Genomic DNA, 21,319 nt, shown 5'->3' with positions numbered 1-21,319 from the left:
TCAAGCTATTGATCGATTCAGATCATATTTGACGCGTATGTTGAAGGTCATGAGAGAAGCCGTTGTACAAAATTTCTTCCAAATCGAATGAGAATTGCCCCCTCTAGAGGCTCAAGATTATGAACCGATTTGAATCATTAATCTTAACACAGTTGTTGGAAGTGATACCAAAACACTACGCCCTGTACAGGCTCAAGAAGTCAATACCCAAGATCGGTTTATATGGCAGCTATATTAAAACATGGGTCAATTTGGCCCATTTACAATCCCAACCGACCGAAAAGTATTTATGCAAAATTTCAAGCGGCTAGCTTTAGTTAGGATGCTTTCGACAGACAGACGGACATGGCTGGATCGACTTAAAATGACATTACGATCAAAATATATGTACTTTATGGGGTCTTAGATGCATATTTCGAGGTGTTGACGAAATTAGTATACCCCCATTCTATGATGGAGGGTATAAAAACAATATTTCGATTTTGGCCCACAGTGAGCGACTTTCTGAACCTTGATTTTTAAAAACAAGTAAGAGCGTGCTAAGTTGGAACGGGCCGAATCTTATATACCGAATACCCAACATGGCCGAATCATATATACTCTCCAGTATCTCTTTATAGGCAAACAAAGGATAATGAATTAAAAATTGTCATGCTTTTGAAGCCATATCTGGATATGAACCAATTCGGACCATGCTTGGTTTGGATGTTGGAGACCATAGTAGAAGTCTTTGTGCAAAATTTCAGGCAAATAGGATACGAATTGCGCTCTATAGAAGCTCAAGAAGTTAAATCGGGAGATCGGTTTATATGATAGCTACATCAGATTATGAACCAATTTGGACCTTACTTGGCATTTTTGTTGGAAGTCAATACAGAAGACCGCATACAAACTTTCAGCCACACCCGGTACGAATTGCTCCCCTTAGAGGCTCAAGAAGTCAAGATCCAAGATCGGTTTATATGGCAACTATATCAAAACATGGACCGATATGGCCCATTTACAATCCCAGTCGACCTACACTGATAGGAAGTATGTGTGCAAAATTCCAAGCGCCTAGCTTTACTCCCTCGAAAGTGAGCGTGCTTTCGACAGACGGATGAACGGACGGACATGGCTGGGTCGACTTTAAATGTCATAGTGATCAAGAATATGTGTACTTTATGGGGTCTTAGACCAATATTTCGATGTGTTACAAACAGAATAGCGAAATTAGTACCCCCTCCTATGGTGGAGGGTATAAAAAAACTGATTTTTAATTTACAACGCATATAACTCAGAAAACGCAGTACATGTTCCTCTCTGATAGTAAAAATTTTAAGCGTCGCAAATGGTTTTACATTTAAATTCGTTATTGTGGCTCCCACAAACCGATATCAACTTGTTTAGCCGCCACTGATATAAGAAGCATTTAGTTATTTAATTGTATTCCATTAGACTGGTCGGACGGGCTCATTTGCATTAGCGGTAAACACGCGGTTTGAAACACCTGCTACCATGGTTCTCGATTAGTTTGTTTCTAATCGTGCGAGAGTAAAGACGGAAAGTGCAACTCAGAATCAACACCTATTGAAAATAAGTAAAACAAAATGTCACAAGTTATAACAAAATCCTGTCTTAGTGCCCATGACCAACAAGTATTGGAGTCTGTATTTAATCCACTGGAATTAACATCATCTTTGGCCCCTGAACACATTAATGCAGACTCCACCGAAATTTTGGTAGATGCAGATGATTATGATTATCCCGAGGATATCGTGAATAAATCAAAAACCCTTGAAATTGAAGCAGTTAAATTGATTGAAGAAAATCATTTGGACACTGCGGCTTTAGAAAAGTTTGCAGAAGCATTGAAATTGACACCAAAACGTGCTTCAATTTATAATAACAGAGCTCAGGCTTTGCGTTTAGCGGGAAAAGATGAAGGTAAGTTCTGGAAGTGAAAAGCAGCAAGTGGAAACTTTATGTTTATCTCGTATAAAAAGCATATCCGCATAAACAAGTGTTACTTGTGAACTTTTCTTTGATACTGTTTAAGATCAAGATACTTGTTTAAGATCTAATTATATGATGAAATACAACCTTGCAGTCTCATAGCCAACATTGCTGAATCTACCATACTAAATGTTAGGTGAATACATATCTAAAACAATGAAGGTTGACAGGGGAAATTTGGCGAAAAGTAAGCGCAGAGTTACCTTGCAGCAAAATAAATAATTTAATTAATATATTAGTTTGAGAATTTTTTTATTTCATAAAAATTCGAATTTAACATTTCTTTTTTTTTTTTGTAAAAATTTGAAGTTCATAAAAATGTTTTAAAATTTTAATATTTTCACCATACTTAGAAGATTTTGCTCAGAAAAAATTGTTTTAAAATTTTACTTTAAAAAAAAACAAGTATAAGCGTGCTAAGTTCGGCCGGGCCGAATCTTGGCAACCCACTACCATGGATTCTGCTAAAATTTTATACAAAATATACTTAGTGGAAGGGCATTATTTTATGGTTTTTGGATCGTACTTGACACAGTGGTTGGAAGTCATAAAAGAACACTAAGTGCAAAATTTTATCTAAATCGGACAAAAATTGCGGCTTCCAGGGACGAAAGATGTCAAATCGGGAGATCGGCTTATATGGGAGCTATATCAGATTATGGACCGTTTCGAAACGTACTTGGTAAATTTGTTTGAAGCCAAACAGAACACCACACGCAACATTTCAGCCAAATCGGACAAAAATTACGGCTTGTAAGTGCTCAAGAAGTCAAATCAGGAGATCGGTTTATATGCGGGCTATATCAAATTATAAACCGATGTGAACCGTACTTGGCACAGTTGTTGAAAGTCATAACAGAACACTAAATGCAAAATTTCAGCCAAATCGAACAAAAAATTGCGGCTTCCAGGGGCTCAAGAAGTCAAATCAGGCGGTCGGTTTATATGGGAGCTAGATCTAAATCTGAACCGATGTGGGCCATTTGCAATCCCCAACGACCTACATCAATATTAAGTAACTGTGTAAAATTTCTAGTGGCTAGCCCACCATCGAAGGATGCGGGTATATACATTTTGTCATTCCGTTTGCATAGCATCGAAATATCCATTTCCGACCCTATAAAGTATATATATTCTTGATCGTGGTAAAAATCGAAGAAGATCTAGCCATGTCCGTCCGTCTGTCTCTTGAAATCACGCTACAGTCTTTAAAAATAGAGATATTAAGATGAAACTTTGCACAGATTCTTTTGTTGCCCATAGGCAGGTTAAGTTCGAAGATCGGCTATATCGGACCATATCTTGATATATCCCCAATATAGACCGATAAGCCGATTTAAGGTCTTAGGCCCATCAAAGCCACATTTATTATCCGATTATGCTAAAATTTCATACAATGAGTTGTGTTAGGCCACTCGACATCCTTCTTCAACTTGGCCCAGATAGGTCCATATTTGGATATAGCTGCCATATATACCGATGTGCCGATTGAGGGGCTGGGCCCATAAATGGTGCATGAGTTGCGTTAGGCCCTTCGATATATTTTTTCAATTTGGTTTAGATCCGTCCAAATTTGGATATGGCTGTGATATATACGGATCTCTCGATTTAGGGTCTTGTGCCCAAAAACGGAGCATCCATTGTTCGATTTCGCTGAAATTGCGACTGTAAGTTATGTTAGACCTCCTTGTTTAATCTGGCTCAAATTGGTCCAGATTTGGATATAGCTGATATATAGACCGATCTGTCGATTTAAAATCTTGACCTACTAAAAGGCGCGATATTTTGATTTACAAAATTGAAAAGAGACTTGAATTAAGTAGAACATTCAATGTCTACGGATGCATAAATCATGCATTTTTTGACGGATTACGACGAGCGGTGCTTTACATACCCGCGGTGGTGGGTATCCAAAGTTAGGCCCGGCCGAACTTAATGCCTTTTTATTTTCTTTTTTTTTAATTTTCCTATTTATTTAATTTTTTTTTTCAGATGCCTTCGACGATTTAGATAAGGCCATTGAGTACGGTGCTACTCAACTTAAAACTAAATGTCATGCCTATTGTCAACGTGGTGTTCTCTATAGAAAAAAGGAGAAACTCGATGAAGCAAGAAGAGACTTTGAAGAAGCGGCTAAATTGGGTAGTAAATTTGCAAAAACCCAGTTGGTGGAGATTAATCCATTTGCGGCGCTGTGTAATCAAATGTTACGCCAGGCATTTGATCAATTGAAGTAAAATAGCAGGTGTCGAAGATTAAAAATAATTTTAAGAATATTTTATAGAATAGAAATTTAAAAAATAAATATTATATGAATGGCAAAATTTTTTATTTTGTAGGGAGTTTTAGCTATAGAGTGTCTTTTACATGCATTATACCTGCTCTGGAAGTTATCAGAGTAACTAATTTTTAAATCTACTTTAAGGCAACATGACATGGTTATAGATTGATTTGGACCGTGTTTGGCACAATTGTTGGAAGTCGTAACAGAACACTGCATGCAAAATTTCAGCCAAATCGGACAAAAATTGCGGCTTGTAGACTCAAGAAGTAAAATCGGGAGATCGGTTTACATGGGAGCTGTATTATTTGGACCGCAATTAGCACAATTGTTGAAAGTCATAACAAAACACTACATGCCCAATTTCAGCCAAATCGGAAAAATCCTGGCAGCCACAATTTTTGTCCGATGCACTACATGTAAATTTTTTTCCCAAATCGGACAAACATTGCTGCTTCCAGGGGCTCGAAAAGTCAAATCGGGATATCGGTTTATATAGGAGCTGTATCTTAATCTAAACCTATACGGCCCATTTGCATTCCACAACGACCTATATCAAAATTAAGTATCTGTCAAAACATTTCAAGCGGATAGCTTTACGCTTTCGACCGCTATAGTGATTTCGACAGACGGAAAAAGAATTGTATTTTATTTTTATGGTTGGCAGTTACTCGTTTAAATTACTTTAGACCTTTTTGAGATTTTTTTAGAAAATTTTTTCGGAAGAGATGATTTTAATTTATCATATACAATATTACTGAAAAGAAGCTACCTGATCCATCCATTGGTATACATTTCGAAATGAGGCTTAGCTAGCTCGCATTTTCATACTCATGTATATATATATATATATATATATATATATATATATATATATATATACATCTAAGACGGTCCGTCCGTCTGTCTGTTGAAATCACGCTACAGTCTTTAAAAATAGAGATATTGAGCTCAAACTTCGAAGATGACCTATGTCGGACTATATTTTGATATAGCACCCATAAAGTCCGATCCGCCGATTTAAGGTCTGAGGCCCATAAAAGTCACATTTATTATCCGATTTTGGTAAAATTTGGGTCAGTGAGTTGTGTTAGGCCCTTGACATCATTCTGCAATTTGGCCCAGATCGCTTCATATTTGGATATAGCTGCCATATAGACCCGATCTCTCGATTTAAGGTTTTGGGACCATAAAAGGCGCATTTACTGTCCGATTTCTCCGAAATTTGGGTCAGCGAGTGTAAGGCTCTTCGACATATTTCTGCAATTTGGACCAGATCAGTTCTGATGTAGATCTAGCTGCCATGTATACCGATCTCTCAATTTAAGTTCTTGGGCCCATAAAAGGCGCATTCTTTGTGCATGTTAGGCTTTGCGATATCCGCTTTGTATGTGGTTCAGATCGGTCTATATTTGGATATAGCTATACCAACAGACCAATATTTTGATTTACTAAATTGAACAATGACTTGTACTTATTAGACCACTCATTGTCCGTAACGAATTTGGTCAAGTCGCACCATTTTTCTATATAGCTTCTATGGGGGCATAAATCCTGCATTTTTCAACGAATTATGACGAAAGATGGTTTACATATATACCCGAGGTGGTGGGTATCCAAAGTTCGTCCCGGCCGATCTTAGCGCCCTTTTACTTGTTTCTATAACATCCCCTTCATAATTAAGCAGCAGTCATTGTCAGCAAATAACAGACTTTTCAGCAGTAACCCTGCTGCCCTGTAATTGCAATACTGCTGCTGTATTAGCAGAACTACTGCTACAATAGCAGCTAAATTAACTACTAATATTGAGGAGACAGTGATTGCTATTTTCAGCAAACTTTTTATCTATGAGTGTTGGTCATGTTGTCACAATGGATGAACAAGCTCCTGTAAAGCAGTCATTTGACGGTAAACACGGTGGTACACGTAAACCGGGATGACCAAATCCCGGTGGAAAGATCAATTGGTGGGAGACACCTCGAAACTTGCTGTCACAGATTATAGAAGGAGCACAAAGATCGAGGAGCTGGAAGGATATTCTAGGTTCGGCTAATGGGACAAACATTCTGTCATAGCCAAGTAAAGTAAAGTAAAGATCGCTTAAACTGTTACTTTGATAATTTCAGCATTTCTACATAATTCCCAGAGATCATTTTAGTTGTAGTCCAAGCCAGGAGAAGCTTGCCATGAAAGATAAAAGATTTCCGTATGTTTTTTAGTATGTTAAAGCCGCCTTTTACCTCTACGAAGACTAATTAATGCAGGGAACCCTAAAGCATCTCGAAGTAACTGGGATGGTAGACGGGATCTTTATTTGTGTTGCAAACACCTTTTCCCAGGAATCTGTCAGTGTAATTATCGATTTTTGACGATTTATGTACTGTAATTTAAACCCAATTTTAAAAACTTTCAAAAACCATTTGCGGATTTCCGTATTTTTTTGCAATCGCCTGAATTCACCAATAATGGGTTTCCACGCATTCCTAAAATGGACTGAACGTTTTCCATAAATTTGGAATATTTTAGTTTTTATTGAAAAACGTAAAAATATAATTTTTGTTTTTTTTTCTCTTTCGAGACGAGCTTAATGATCAGAGATTTTCTTTGCAAATGAAAAAAGAAAGCCAGAGATCGCAACACACACCAACCATTAGGGACGCCGTTTCGTCCTTTGGTTAGTATCACTTATCGGTCATATTGGGTGTGAGGGCTTCAAGGGCGGAACATTGTTGTACTTATACCGAATTTTTTGCGAAAACGCCTGCATGATATAAATACCACATTAACCACGTATGTTTGCAGATTGAGGAGAGTGGTCCGGAAGGAGCAATATGCTTTAAGATTTTTTGATATCGCAAGTGGGGCGGACCCTCCCCCTTACCCAAAAGTATCACCCAAAAATAAAAGTTGACTGATTTGGGCAATATGGGACTCAAATGAAAGGTATTCGGGAGTAGAATACAGATTTGATATCAAAATTTCGGTCCAAGTACCTAGGGGGCTGCCACGACCCCAAAACCCCTTCAAATAGCCATATTGGACAATAATGACAATATGGGACTCAAATGAAAGGTACTCCAGTGTAGATTACGAATATGTTCAGGAAGGAGGAATAGGCTATATAATTTGTTGATAATGGAAGGGGCGTACCCTCTCCCAAGAACACCACCCAAAATCAAGGCTGACCGATCGGGACAACAAGGGTATCAAATGAAAGGTATCGGAGAGTAGAATACGAATATGGTATTAACAGTTGGGTCCAAAAAAAGACTAAAGGATGACTATTTAATAGGTAGTCTTAAAGTCATATATAGACAAATACCACATGATGATCAATGTTGTAGGCGTTAAGCCACTCCAAGCCTGTAGTAGCACTAATATTTATATAAGCGCCATCGACTGGCTGTTTTCAAATGGATTTAGTTTATCCAATAACAGCCAGTACATGGAGAAGCCGACATGAACAGAAAGAGGGCAGAGTGGTCAAAATTGATCATACAAAATTTATCTTCGTTATGACTTCGTTGCGGTTGTTTGCAGTATTATTTTTTAACTTTCCCACTCTAAGACGGGGCTCAACAATAATTTTCAAAAACACCAGATCTCGGAGAGGCCATATATGTATATCGCCCGATTTTCACTTTTAGAGCCACAGTTAGTGCATTCATTGACCAATCTACCACAATATCTACCAAGTGTGCTTCAATTCGGTTCAGATTTAGTTACAGATCCCACTTCCATGTTCGTCATATTTTGGGTAATTTGCAATAACGTCGTCATTTGTCGACCGTAGTTTTACAGTTTGAACATATTTGCTCCAAATTTGATACGGACTGTTTTATAACCCATCCGAAAACATCCGCCGAGGTCCATCAATTTACAATCCCAAACGACCTTCACTAAAAGGAAGTATTTTTGCAAAATTTTTGACACTCAGTTCTTAGTAAGTTTTACTCATTTGTAATTAGTGGCAAATAGTTCATTATCTTGGGTTTGGGATGGGATTTTACTTACCCGAGTTTCATTTTAGCAAGTTAAATATTTCTATACCAAAAAAACTTTTTAATTTACCCAAAATAAACATGTTTTAACAGACCTATTTTTTCCAAATTGAATGAAAATTCGATAGAACTAGTTAACCAATTTCTTAAATTTAAGTATTTAGTATTCAATAAATTTAAATGAAATTAAATCAAAGTTAAAAATTAACTTAGGTTGAAAGATTTTGTAACAGAGATGAAAAAATCGATTTATTTCTCAGTAATACCAAGCCTAGACTTAATCCAATAATAAAGATGATTTTTAAACACTTTGCTCATTAGTGATGCAATTATCACTCAGTTAGAAATATAGAATATCATAATACAAGAACGTTTGGTTAATGGTGTCACTTTGTATAGGGTGATAGATCCATGTTAGCAACTTTTATTACTAATCCAAATCCTTATTCTTAAAATTCGCATTGCCTTCAGTCTATAGCACAATTGTGCTGTATGCTGCGGATAAAATTTCAATAAGGATAAATTGTCCCTCATATGTTTGAAAGACGAAAACTACCTGCATATGCATATGCAGTTAAGCATCATGCGCAGAGTCATAAACCCCTAATGTACCTCCGGCGAAAAGGCGACAGCCATTTTAAATACCAAAAAAAATTTCGAACAAATGCCCGAATCAAGACAGAAAACTCCCAAAGTGTTGCAACTCTCAATATGAATCCAATTGGAATACTTAAAAAATCAGTAAGTGCAAAAATATGAAAAAAAAATATCAAGGTATATTTGGCGAGTGATGATATCCCTCTCTTCTTCTGTTCAAATAATGTTTTCTTTCCTTGTCCCAGAATGCAATTTCAGGAAGAAATTTAATATGCTGCAATGGTATAGCAGAAATTATTTATTACCGCTACTGCTCGGAATAGCCCGAACATACAGCGTTACACAGCCTGAAATTTTAGTAACATTAGAAATTAAACAAGAACAAACCTGCTAAGTTCGACCGGGCCGAATCCTATTTACTCCAACATGGATCGCATTTGGCAAGTTCATTGGCCGATATCTCTTTACAGACAGACAAAGGATTATGGATAAGAATTGCTATGCTATTTCAGCTATACCAAGTTATGAACCGATTGGGGCCATACTTGGTTCGGCTGTTGGAGTGGACCGATTCAGGCCATATTCAACACTAATGTTAAAGGACATACAAAAAATCGTTGCGCAAAATTTCAGCCAACTCAGAGAAGAATTGCTCCCTCTAGAGGCTCAAGAAGTATAATCGGAAGATCGAATTTTATTGGAGCTATATCAGGTTGTGAGCCGCCATACTTGGCAGAATTATTGGAAGTCATAATAAAACACCTCGCGCACAATTTCAGCCACATCGGATGACAATTGTGCACTGTTAAGGCTCAATAAGTCCAGGTCCGAGATCGGTTTATATTGCAGCTTCATCAGGTTATGAATCGATTTAAACCATACTTAGTACAGTTAGTTGATAACAAAACGATATGTGCAAAATTTCAGTCAAATCCGATAAGAATTGCACCCTCTAGAGGCTCAAGAAATCAAGATCCGAGATCGGTTTATATGGCAGCTATACCAATCCATGGACAGATTTGGCCCATTTACAATCCGAACCGGTCTGCAAAATTTCAAGCGCCTGGCATTATACTCCTTCGAAAGTTAGCGTGCTTTCGGCAGGCAGACAGACGGACAGATGAACATGACTAAATCAACGTAGAATGCCAAGAATATCAAGAATATATATGGTTTATTATGTGTCAGATCAAGATTTTGATGAGTTACAAACAGAATGACGAAACTAGTATACCGGCTTCCACGTTGGACACGTAAAGGCCCATTGTGATTCCTCATCTTCCCTCTACTCCAGATGAAAAAGCAAACGCCTTGATTTTGAACGGAAATACGCCTTCAAAGAACCCAGTATCCTGTTTCTACTTTGACACAAAGCAGGGCATTAACAAAGAAAGTGAAAGCTGTCCTCCGAGGTGTCGATCTCATGACACCACAGACAGATGTCATAATTTTCAATGCCAATACAAGACATACTTATTATGTGCTGTACTTATTCCGATACTATATTCAGATGTGCCTTTTCCATTGACAGAAGCTTTGTTTTTTCACATCCGGCTGTTCATTACCAGCGATTTAACCATGTATCCTTATAACGCTCCTTAATTCCATACAACATTTTCGATTGTGGTGGGTATACATCCAATATTGACACAAGAGCAAGGCTTACACCCGATCTCGCAAGCATATCCGGCTTCTCATTTCCTATAATATCCTTATGTCCGGGAAACCAGAATTTGATTCCTTTGCAGGCAATTTAAGACCTCTCGACAGTGCCCTAAAACCTTACTCATGCCAACTAAAGCCTTCAATGCTGCTTAACTATCGCTGTAGATACAGATGTTAGATCGATCTATACCTCTGGATAGGACAATCTCTGCCGCCCTAGTTATCACAAAGACCTCTGCCTGGAAAATGCTGCCGTCATCACGCATTAGCAAAGAGGCGTTGATGTCAATATCACCGCAATATATGGCACAACCGGTGTCCCGTTCTCTATCTTAGATTCATCTGCAAATATATTAATATCCGTAAACCCAATTATTCTCTTTAGCCATTCCGTCAGAATCGGTTTCTTTATATAAAGTCGGCAGTCTATTTTTTCCGTTCCTACTTGTATGTCCGTCCGTCTGCAGGTCTTTCAATGTGCTGTCCAATATAAGGATAGTTCTAACAGGAGGTTTCTAAGCACGTCAACCTGTGATAGCCTGAATAGAGTCTTCTCTGCTGACTCCTCCTTGTCGCAGTAGTACATATAGCCCCATTCATAAATCTCAAGGTAACCCTATTAACCCAGCCTAGATGGGTCACATGTGTCCCTTTATCCCTCACTTTTATAATAAAGTAGTTTATTATACCCTACACCATTACTGTGGTACAGGGTATTATAATTTAGTGGATTTGCTTGTAACATCCAAAAGGAAGAGAGATAGACCCATTGATACCGATCGACTCAGAATCGCTTTCTAATTCGAATTAGCAATGTTCGTCTGTCTATCCGTCTGTCCATGTTAATTTGTTTACAAAGTACATGTCTCACTTTTCTTCCGATCGTTTTCAAATTTGGTACAGGCATGTTTTTCGGTTTAGAGACGAAGTCTACTGAAATTGAAAAATTCGGTTCAATTTTTGATATAGCTTCGATATATGTTCGTCCGATTTGTTGTAATAATGAAATAAAGTGGTTATTTGTTAACCGATTCTCTTGAAATTTTGCAGGAACGGCTTTCTAATGACTCTCGATATCACTGGTGTTTATATATATATATATATATATATATATATATATATATACATAGCAACGCTTGCAAATCATTGTTCGGTTCGAAATGTGTTCATTCACCGTAACGTTGCGTCCAACAGCATCTTTGGAAAAATACGGTCCAATGATTCCACCAGCGTACAAACCACACCAAACAGTGCATTTTTCGGGATGCATGGGCAGTTCTTGAACGGCTTCTGGTTGCTCTTCACTCCAAATGCGGCAATTTTGCTTATTTACGTAGCCATTCAACCAGAAATGAGCCTCATCGCTGAACAAAATTTGTCGATAAAAAAGCGGATTTTCTGCCAACTTTTCTAGGGCCTGAAAATGATTTGCAAGCGTTGCTCGTTAGTAAGTCTATTCATGATGAAATGTCAAAGCATACTGAGCATCTTTCTCTTTGACACCATGTCTGAAATCCCACGTGATCTGTCAAATACTAATGCATGAAAATCCTAACCTCAAAAAAATCACCCTTTATATATATATATATACATACTGATCTACCAGTGAAAATTTTGTAGGACCTTGTGTGAACTAGTCTGCATAAACAGTTATTTGTGCTGTTTTGTTTGTTTGTAAGTTCCGTAAACCAACTAAATTCCGTCCAACCCCAAACCACCAAACCGAAATATTTACACGCCAAAAAATAAATCGTTTGGGATATTTTTACTACAAACAAAATACTTTTATTACGAAGTTTTCTTTTAATGTAACTGTGTAATGTTTCGCTTCAACATATTAAACGGTAGCCATAAAAGAGGCATTATTGAAAGTAACCTACTTTGTTTATTGTAAGACCTTTAGGAGCTTCGCCTACGCTAAAAGGATCATTGTTATGTTGTAAAACCAAAAAAAAGTGAGTATTTAAGCGACCATATTTGGGTCAGATGTTGGTAGGCCTAAAACTAACTGTTTACATTTCAACAAAATCAGATACAAACTAAAGTTTTTATGGGCTTCTCCCTTTATCGGGAGATCGATCTATATGGCAGCTATATCTATATATAGTCCGATCTGAACCATACTTAGGTCAGATGTCGGGAGGCTTAAAATAACCCACTGTTTCAAATTTCAGCGAAATTGGTCAATAAATAAAGTTTTTATGGACGTCAAACCATTTATCGGCAGTTCGGTCTATATGGCAGCTATATCTAAATATAGTCCGATCTGAACTATATTTGGGTCAGATGTTGGTTGGCCTAATACAACCCACTGTTTAAAATTTCAGCACAATCGGATGGATAGTTAAGTTTTTATTTGCATTAGACCCTTTATCCGAAAATCGGTCTATATGGCAGCTATATCTAAATATAGTCCGATCTGAACTATATTTGGGTCAGATGTTGGTAGGCCTAAAACTACTTAATGTTTTAAATTTCAATAAAATCGGATAAAAAATAAAGCTTTTATGGGCTTCAGACCCTTTATCGGGAGATCGGTCTATATGGCAGCTATATCTAAATATAGTCCGATCTGAACTATACTTTGGTCAGATATCGCGAGGCTTAAAATAACCCACTGTTTCAAATTTCAGCGAAATTGGTCAATAAATAAAGCTTTTATGGCTTTAAGACCCTTTATCGGCATAGTCTGATCTGAACCATATTTGAATCAGATGTCGGGAGGCCTAATACAACCCACTGCATAATCGGATGAAAAATGGGCATTAGACCCTTTATCGGAAAATCGGTCTATAAAGCAGTTATATTCAAATATGATCCGATTTGGCCCGTTCAAAAACTTAACCAGCGTGCATCAAAAAGATGTATTTGTGCCGAATTTCAGCTCAATATCTCTATTTTTGAAGCCTGTTGAATAATTACAACAGACGGACAGACACACGGACATCTTTAAATTGTTTTAGAATTTTTCGGCGATCCGAAATATATATACTTTGCAGGGTCGGAAATCGATACTTCGATGTGTTGCAAACGGAATGACCAAATGAATATACCACCTATCCTTTGGTGGTGCGTATAGAAAAAATCCCATGTAATCCTTTGGGCTTGCAAATAATTTCAAGTGTGTGCTCGTCACTGATATTGACACATTCTCACTCACAAATAAACAATTTTAACAAAAAATTTTAACAAAATTGCTAGTACGTCCATTGACAAAAACGTCATAAGAACAACGGACAAATGGCTGCTGGGTAGAAGAAAACACAATAAATATTTCTAAGGCACATACATTGTTTTTATTTTTACGCAATAAAGAAAAATCTATCCCAAAGTAAGCCTTTAAATATGCGAAAAACAACAAATCCCGTGAGCATTTTAATACCCACCACCTTAGGATGGGGCAGGAACGTAGCCAAAATGATTTCGTCTAAAGGAACATTTAAACTAATTTTATTCTAAACAAAAAATGTCAGTAACATTTTTTAAAATGATAAAATTTCATATTTATCATATTCTACAAAGTACACATTTTGCTGAAGCCAAGGCCGCCCTAAAATTATTTTTCTTAAGGATAAAATTGTAATGAAATTCTTAGCAAAAATAAAATTTTAATGAATTTTTTTTAATCAAATTTTAATGAAATTTTTCTTAAAGACTAAATCTTAGAAAATTTTTTTAAGAAAAAAATTCTTCGAAAAACTCTCTTAAGACAATCTAACTTCGAGATTATTTTTTAAAGCCAAAATTTTATGAAATTTTGCATTTTGCGACACTACGTTTGGCATAAATATTTTGAAAGTCTTTTTTATTATGCTTATCTGTCCCAAAGAACATTTTCTTAAAATTTTTTCTATAGAAAAATTTCAATAAATATTTTTCAAGACAAAATTTTAACCCATTACGCTGACCCCCATTCCCGTTGTCCCATGTTGATGAAATTTTATATATTCATAATTAAGGGAATTTATATTGACGTAGCAGTTTTTTTTTAAATATTTTGAATTTTAAAAATTTTTTAAGACAAATATTTTTATTTCCTAAGCCCCTACAACAAAAAAATTATATTCTTAATATTTTATGACCTTTTAGCGAAGAAAGCTGGATTTAATGATTTTGGCATAAATCGCACCTGCTATTAAAAGAAGTATGAATCTTTGCCATAAATTTATGTTTTTAATATAGAAGACATCAACGACAAAACGGATTCCAAAAAACTCACTCCTAAGAATTTTGAGAAATTTGTTCGTTTGGTTTTTGGGATTTAAAAAAATGTCGACAAGCTAATTTTCCCCTAAAACATGACAGTATATAAGTGCCTTTATATGAATCCCATATGATCTTTATTGGTCTACGAATTTAAGTTTGGATGTAAGGTGTACTCTATTCATACAATACTTAATTTCAGCCCGATATTCTTATTGTGGGGTAATTTTGGAAAGGGGTCTAACCCCTAAACAAACAAACACAAATTGATTTTTATATATAAGACTAGCTGACCCGGGCCCGCACCGCTGCGCCTTCTTTTACTTTATATGGAACAAAAGATTCCTTGGAATATTTATTTTCGACAATTAAAGAGCTTTTAGTGAGGTACCATGCTACGAAAATACAATAGTATATCGCTTGTCTAACAATTTAACAATATAAGTGCCTGTGTCCGAATCCCATATGATTTTTATTGGTCTACGAATTTAAGTGCTCTTTTTTCAAAATCCATTTATTTAAACCCCATATTGCCTTTGGTTTAGGGGAGTTTAAATGATGAGGCGTCCCCCAAACACATGGCACAAAATAGGTTATCAAAATCGTTTTCTAGTCTTAAATACCACATATTGGCATGGTCGAAAATTTTTTACCCTTTGCGGGGTATTTTGGGAAGGGGTTGACCCCCAGAAAATTGGTCCCGAAAGTAGGTATCAATTCTTGCTCTACCCTCCAATACCTTTTTATTTAAGCTGCACATTGACATGGGGTATATATGACCGATTTAGGGGTGTTTTGGGGATTAGGGTGGTCGCCCAAACACTAAGCCCGGAAAATATGTCAGCAACGTGCTCTATTCTCATATATTTATATATCATTTATTTGAACCCCATATTGCCATTGCCCTCAAAATTGGATATCAAATTTGTTTTCAAATCTCATTTAAACTCCTTATTGCAAAAGTCAGCAAACATGTCCGGTTTGGGTTATTGGCCCTTAAAACTATAAATATTCAGTTCCACTCTCTTTACGACCCAAATTGTCTTGGTGAGCAAATACGTCCTATTTGTGGGGTTGTTATGGTGGTGGGACGTCCCCTAGACAGTTGGTCCCAAATGTCGATATCAGATACTTGGTCTACTCCCAAATACCTTTAATTTCAGCCCCATATTTCCATAGTCGGCAAACGTGACCGGCTTGGGGGTGTTTTGGGGGATGGACGGCCACTCAGTGAGTTGCCCTTGAAAATATATATCGGATTCGTGTTCCACTCTAAAAACCCTCGTATTTGAAACTCATATTGCAAAAGTCAGCAAATACTTACTATTTGGGTCGTGTTGTGGGGGTGGCGTGGCCTCATAGACACTTTTCCCAAATATTGATATCAGATTCGTGCTTTACTCCCAATGATCTTTAATTTAAGCCCCATATGGCTATGGTCGTAAATTTGTCCCCTTTGGGGAAGTTTTTGGGGAGAGGCGGCCCCCCTAATACTTGGTCCCGTATTTGGATATCAGATTCTAATTCTACACTCAAATACCTTTTATTTAAGCCCCATATTCCCATGGTCAGTAAATAAGTCCTGTTTGGGGGGTGTTTTGGGAAGGAGTGGACCCGCAGAAACGTGGTCCTACATTTGGATATCAGATTCGTATTCTACTCGCCAATACCTTTCATTTGAGTCCCATATTGCCATGGTCGGTAAATATGTCCGATTTATGGGTGTTTTGGTGGTTGGGGTGGTCCCCCTAGCACTTGGTCCGACAAATGGATATGAGATACGTTTTCTTATCCTAAATACCTTTCATTTGAGTCCCAAAGTTTACTCTCCTACCAAAGACCTTTTATTGCTGTTTTATTCTATCCTGATCGGCCTTCATTTATTATTACACCCTACACCACCACTGTGATACAGGGTATTAATACTTTGGGCATTTGTTTGTTTGATTTTGAAAAAAATCGGTTCAGATTTAGATATAACTCCCATATATATCTTTCATCCAATATGGCCTATTAAGACTGTAGAAGCCACAATTTTGTTCCGATCTTTACAAAATTTAGAATGATATATTTTTTGACGTCCCAGTAGGTGTGCAGAATTTCATAAAAATTAATTCAGATTTAGATATAGCTCCTATATATGTCTTTCAACCTTTGAAGGTTATAGAAGCTAGAATTTCAGTCTGATCTTTACAAAATTTTGCATGGCATGACGTTTTAATATGTGTGCAAATTTTTATAAAAATCGGTTAAGATTCAAATATAGCTCTCATATACATCTTCCATCCGATATGGGTGTACCGATTTAAGCGAAATTTTGTGTGCTACCTTATGGTACCCCAAAAACACGAAATTGGTAAAAAATTTTGGGTTCAAATAATCTGGGGGGACGACCCATCCTAAAACCTACTCGAACGAACATGTTCGCCGATTGGGACAGTATGGGTATCAAATGAGAGGTATTTAAGAGTAGAGTACGAACTTGGTATCCAACAAACACCACCCAACAGGACACTGTTACCGGTTTGGGCAATATGGGCATCAAATGAGAGGGCAAATGGGCATCAAGATTAGAGTACGTGCTTGGCATAAAAATGTCACCTTAAGTGTCAGGGGGGTTCCCCATCCCCAAAAACAGCAACCACCAGGACACTTTTACCGCTTTGGACAAATTGGGTAACAAATGAAAGGTATTTATAAGTGGAGTACAATTCTGAAATAAAAATGTATTCCTTGGTGCCTAATGGGCCCCCCATCGACATATTTACCGATTTGAATAGTATGGATATCAAATCAAAGGCATTTAAAATTATAGTAGAAAGCTGATATTAAAACGTATTCCTTGTGGTCTGAAGCGCACCCGATGCTGATATTACTTCAGGGTCGGCCTCTAAACTCCCTTCAAACCGGTCATGATTGCCTACTATGGCGATGAATAATTGGTATTTGATAGTAGAAAACGAATTTGATATCCAAGTTTGATGCCAAATGTTTGGAGGACGTGCCAACCCATAAACACCCCCTAAACTAATGGCATTTGGGGTTAAAATTAAAGTAATTTGTGAGTGGAGCACGATTCTGATTTTTTTCATCTAAGTACAGGCTAATACTGGCAATGTGAGATACTATGCCACGTAAAACTTCTCTCCATAGAGGTGTCGCACTGCGGCACGCCGTTCGGACTCGGCTATAAAAAAGAGCTTAAACTTAAATCTGACCGCACTCATTGATGTGTGAAAAGTTTGCCCCTTTTCCTTAGTGAAATGTTGATGGGCAGCCCCTTTCCTTACCCTATTTCCAAAAACGCCAGATCTTGGAGATGGGTGGGATATCTAGGGGGCCGCCCCACCTCCCAAGCCACCAGCCAAATGGAATATAAACCAATGAGACCAGAGAACGAATCTGATATATGGGGATCCGCCTCACTCCCAAAAATACCGCCATATCGGACGTATTTACCGACCATAGCAATATACTGCTCCAATGAAAGGTATTTGGGAGAAGAGCACCAAACTAATATCCTCATTAGCGCGAAATATCTGAAAGGCCGTACCAGCACCCCCAAACAGGACTTATTTCCTGACGAGACCGTATAGGGTTCAGATAAAATAAGAGAGTGAAAGAAGGCGATGCGGAGCGGGCCCTGTCCAGCTATTTTTTATATAACAGAAGAGAAGAAAAAGAGGATAGATAGATTTCCTCGCAGAAACAAAATATATTCGCAATCATTCCCGCAGACACACTAATTATGTCAATATTTACTAATTAAGAATAACACTATCTAAAAACTTTAAATAAGCAATTATCCCAAAAGTCCAGTTTTGATAAAAAAAATAACCCCAACTTTTTTATGTTATAATTTTTTGTTTTCTTAGCAAAAATAAAATAAAAAAAACATCTTTTCTGGGTCATCAATAGTTGCGAGTGATTAACAAAAGCCGTTGTGTTACAACACAACATTTATTGATTACAAAACGAATTGAATTGAATCGAATTTATCTGTCTTGGGCCAAGCTAAACCATTAAGATGAAATGTGATCCTGGCAAGGGCCATGTGACATTTTTACATATTGGAGAACACATGTTCGAAGCGAAAAAGAAGGATACTAACGACTTCCTTAAGACTTCCTGTGAGAATAAGACCCCACTTTCCATGGTTACACACAATGCCGGATCACAAAGGCCGGAACCCTCCCCCCAAAATAAGAAACAGATAATGCCGTTAAGTAACTATTAACCATATATCATTTGAATTAGTCTCGTGTTGAAATCGATCATCATTGATTTACAACTTACTGCCAATATTGATGAAGCAGAAGATACAAATTTCATTAAAAATCCAAAAGGCAAAGGACAAACCGAAAAACCTGTCGCATTTCATTAAAAGCCACTAAGGGAATATTGGGCCAATGCACAGCATAAACAACCCAGGAGGGGAATCCGCCGACAACTGCAAGGTGCGTTTTCGATGCTTTACGATGCACTTTTTTGGTTTACAAAAAAAAAGTGACGCGAGAAACAACAAGCGGTAACATAGGAAGCAGCAATGCAACATCGTCACTGCAAACTCACCACTGTTTTGCCCTGAAAGAGCAACAGTTGCAGCGGCACAATTGTGGCACGTGGTCGCTTTGCAGCCAAAGAACTCGATTTTGTGCCAATTGTGAACCACAAAGCCAAGCCAACTGCAACAGTTGCATGGTTCTTCCTTGTAAGGAGGATGACGATTTTTCCAATGAATAAAACTACCAAAAATAAGGGTTCCCTTAAGCACTGACCCCACAGCTTATTTGGGATTGATAGTTTTTCTTGAATGAATTAAAGGGCAAGACAAAATGTACGGTTGCTTGTAGATCTGTTTGTTTGTTTGTTTTTTTTTTTTTTTTTTTTTGAAAAATTGTGTTGTTGCAACGGTACCCAAACCGCAATACAAAATGAAAAGGATTAAATGCTGGGAGTGCTGTGTTTATTTCTTTTTGTTTTGATGCTCCCTCAAGATATACATATGGAAATTGCTAAAGCAAAACCTGCAAATTACCAAACACACACTTTTTATTAACGATTCCAAACAAAAACTGAAAGTGGTTTTCGCTTTTTTTTCTTTTACAACTCCTGCTGTTCTTGGTAATGCTGCTTTGGCATGTGTTATCCTTTACATTGGCTCTTGTTTTTCTGCAAAAAGGGGATATGTAATAATTGGCCGAAAATTTACTTAAAAAAGGACAATAAGGATTCAGAAGTAAGGGGGATACGTTGACATGCGCGAAAACATGTGAAATTATTGTAGAGATGTTCAACGGCTCAGAAATGACCTATTTAACACAATCAGAGGTAAGAGCTCTTGCGTCTCAAGAACAACCATATCCCAGATGCTATGTCTGGTATACCCTCCCCCATAATAGCAGGTGGCACAGGGCCTATGATTTAGGTATAAAATGACACAGGCCACTCATATACATAAAGTGTAACTATGTTTACACTGGTATATCTGTCAAACTAGAAATGGCATGATATTTTTTATACCAACCACCATAGGATGCACAGAAAAAAAGTCGGTTTCCATTACGAAATTAATTGATCCAATATATTATCTATAGCTGTCATATCGACCGATCTGCCTATTTAGGGTGTTAAGACTCTAAAAGCCTCATTTTTTGCTCGATTTCGCTAAAGTTTAGAACAGTGAGTTGGAGTTTTAGTCTCCTGTACTCCGACTAGAATATTGTTTAGATCGGACCATGTTTAAATATAACTGCCATATAGACCGTTCTTCCAATTTATTAAAAAAGAAGTATGTATTGTTCATTAAAGGAAGGATGTATTGTCCGATTTCTCTAAAACTGTGACTGCAAATATGTTGCCGACCAGTTATAATAACATAAGATGATGAATATATCCATGGTAATGGGTTTGGCCGTGACGAACTGAATACGTTTTTACTATGTTTATTTACAAGCCACTAAAAGCATTTGATTCGGAGTTTATTAAAAAGAATGTTATTCGTGATTGAGTTCAAGTGTAGGGTGATTGCCTTATATTTGTCGGCGTTCTCAAACACCTCAAAGTGAACAAAATGTTTGTACATCTCAGCATAAATCGTTAAGATGACGCTGGTAGCGTAGCCTAAACGGCATGATGGGTAAAAAAAAGACTACATCCACACCTGAAAGGGTTCGGCGAGTGAAGGCTCGAATTCAATGAAATCCACGCCATAGGGCCAATCAAATGACTAATGATTTGAAAGTATACCACGTAACGATGAACCACATATTTAAAAACGAGCTCAAGGTAAAGCCTTACATGTTCCAAAAGCACATGATCTTACTTGCCAATTTTTATGAAAATTCAATTAAGAATAGCGGGTATACTTCTCTCATATCAATGAGGGCTGCCCGATACAAGAATGTATATGCTCATTTATAACGGATCTTCTTGTTATTGCCAAGTCCGAACGGCTTGTCTATCGTGCAGGCTGAATACCTATGATTACCATATAACCACTAGTAGGGGATAACAACTGCAGAACATTTTTTTTGATGTTCTCGCCGGGATTAGAACCCAAGGCGTTTTGCGTCAA

General features: G+C 37.2%; 1 protein-coding gene across 1 annotated transcript; it reads left to right on the top strand.

The window, feature by feature from the left end:
- The first annotated feature begins 1,447 nt into the window (after nt 1-1,447).
- LOC106084652 (tetratricopeptide repeat protein 36 homolog) lies at nt 1,448-4,319 on the top strand. Its single transcript, XM_013248512.2, has 2 exons — nt 1,448-1,926; nt 3,988-4,319. The coding sequence occupies exons 1-2, from the start codon at nt 1,590-1,592 to the stop codon at nt 4,230-4,232; spliced, it is 582 nt and encodes a 193-aa protein (XP_013103966.2). The 5' UTR covers nt 1,448-1,589; the 3' UTR covers nt 4,233-4,319.
- The last annotated feature ends 17,000 nt before the right edge of the window (nt 4,320-21,319 follow it).

Source organism: Stomoxys calcitrans, chromosome 1, assembly GCF_963082655.1.
Source record: "Stomoxys calcitrans chromosome 1, idStoCalc2.1, whole genome shotgun sequence".
NCBI classification, from domain to species: Eukaryota; Metazoa; Arthropoda; class Insecta; order Diptera; family Muscidae; genus Stomoxys; species Stomoxys calcitrans.
The sequence above is the reverse complement of the archived record's forward strand: the minus strand, read 5'-3'. Positions and strand labels throughout refer to the sequence as shown.

What these genes read in the sequence shown, in the direction of transcription:
- LOC106084652 (XM_013248512.2), top strand. Translation starts at nt 1,590, where the DNA reads ATGTCACAAGTTATAACAAAATCCTGTCTTAGTGCCCATGACCAACAA. An exon ending in TTTAGCGGGAAAAGATGAAG is followed by an intron (nt 1,927 to 3,987) that starts GTAAGTTCTGGA and finishes TTTTTTTTTCAG; the next exon opens with ATGCCTTCGACGATTTAGAT.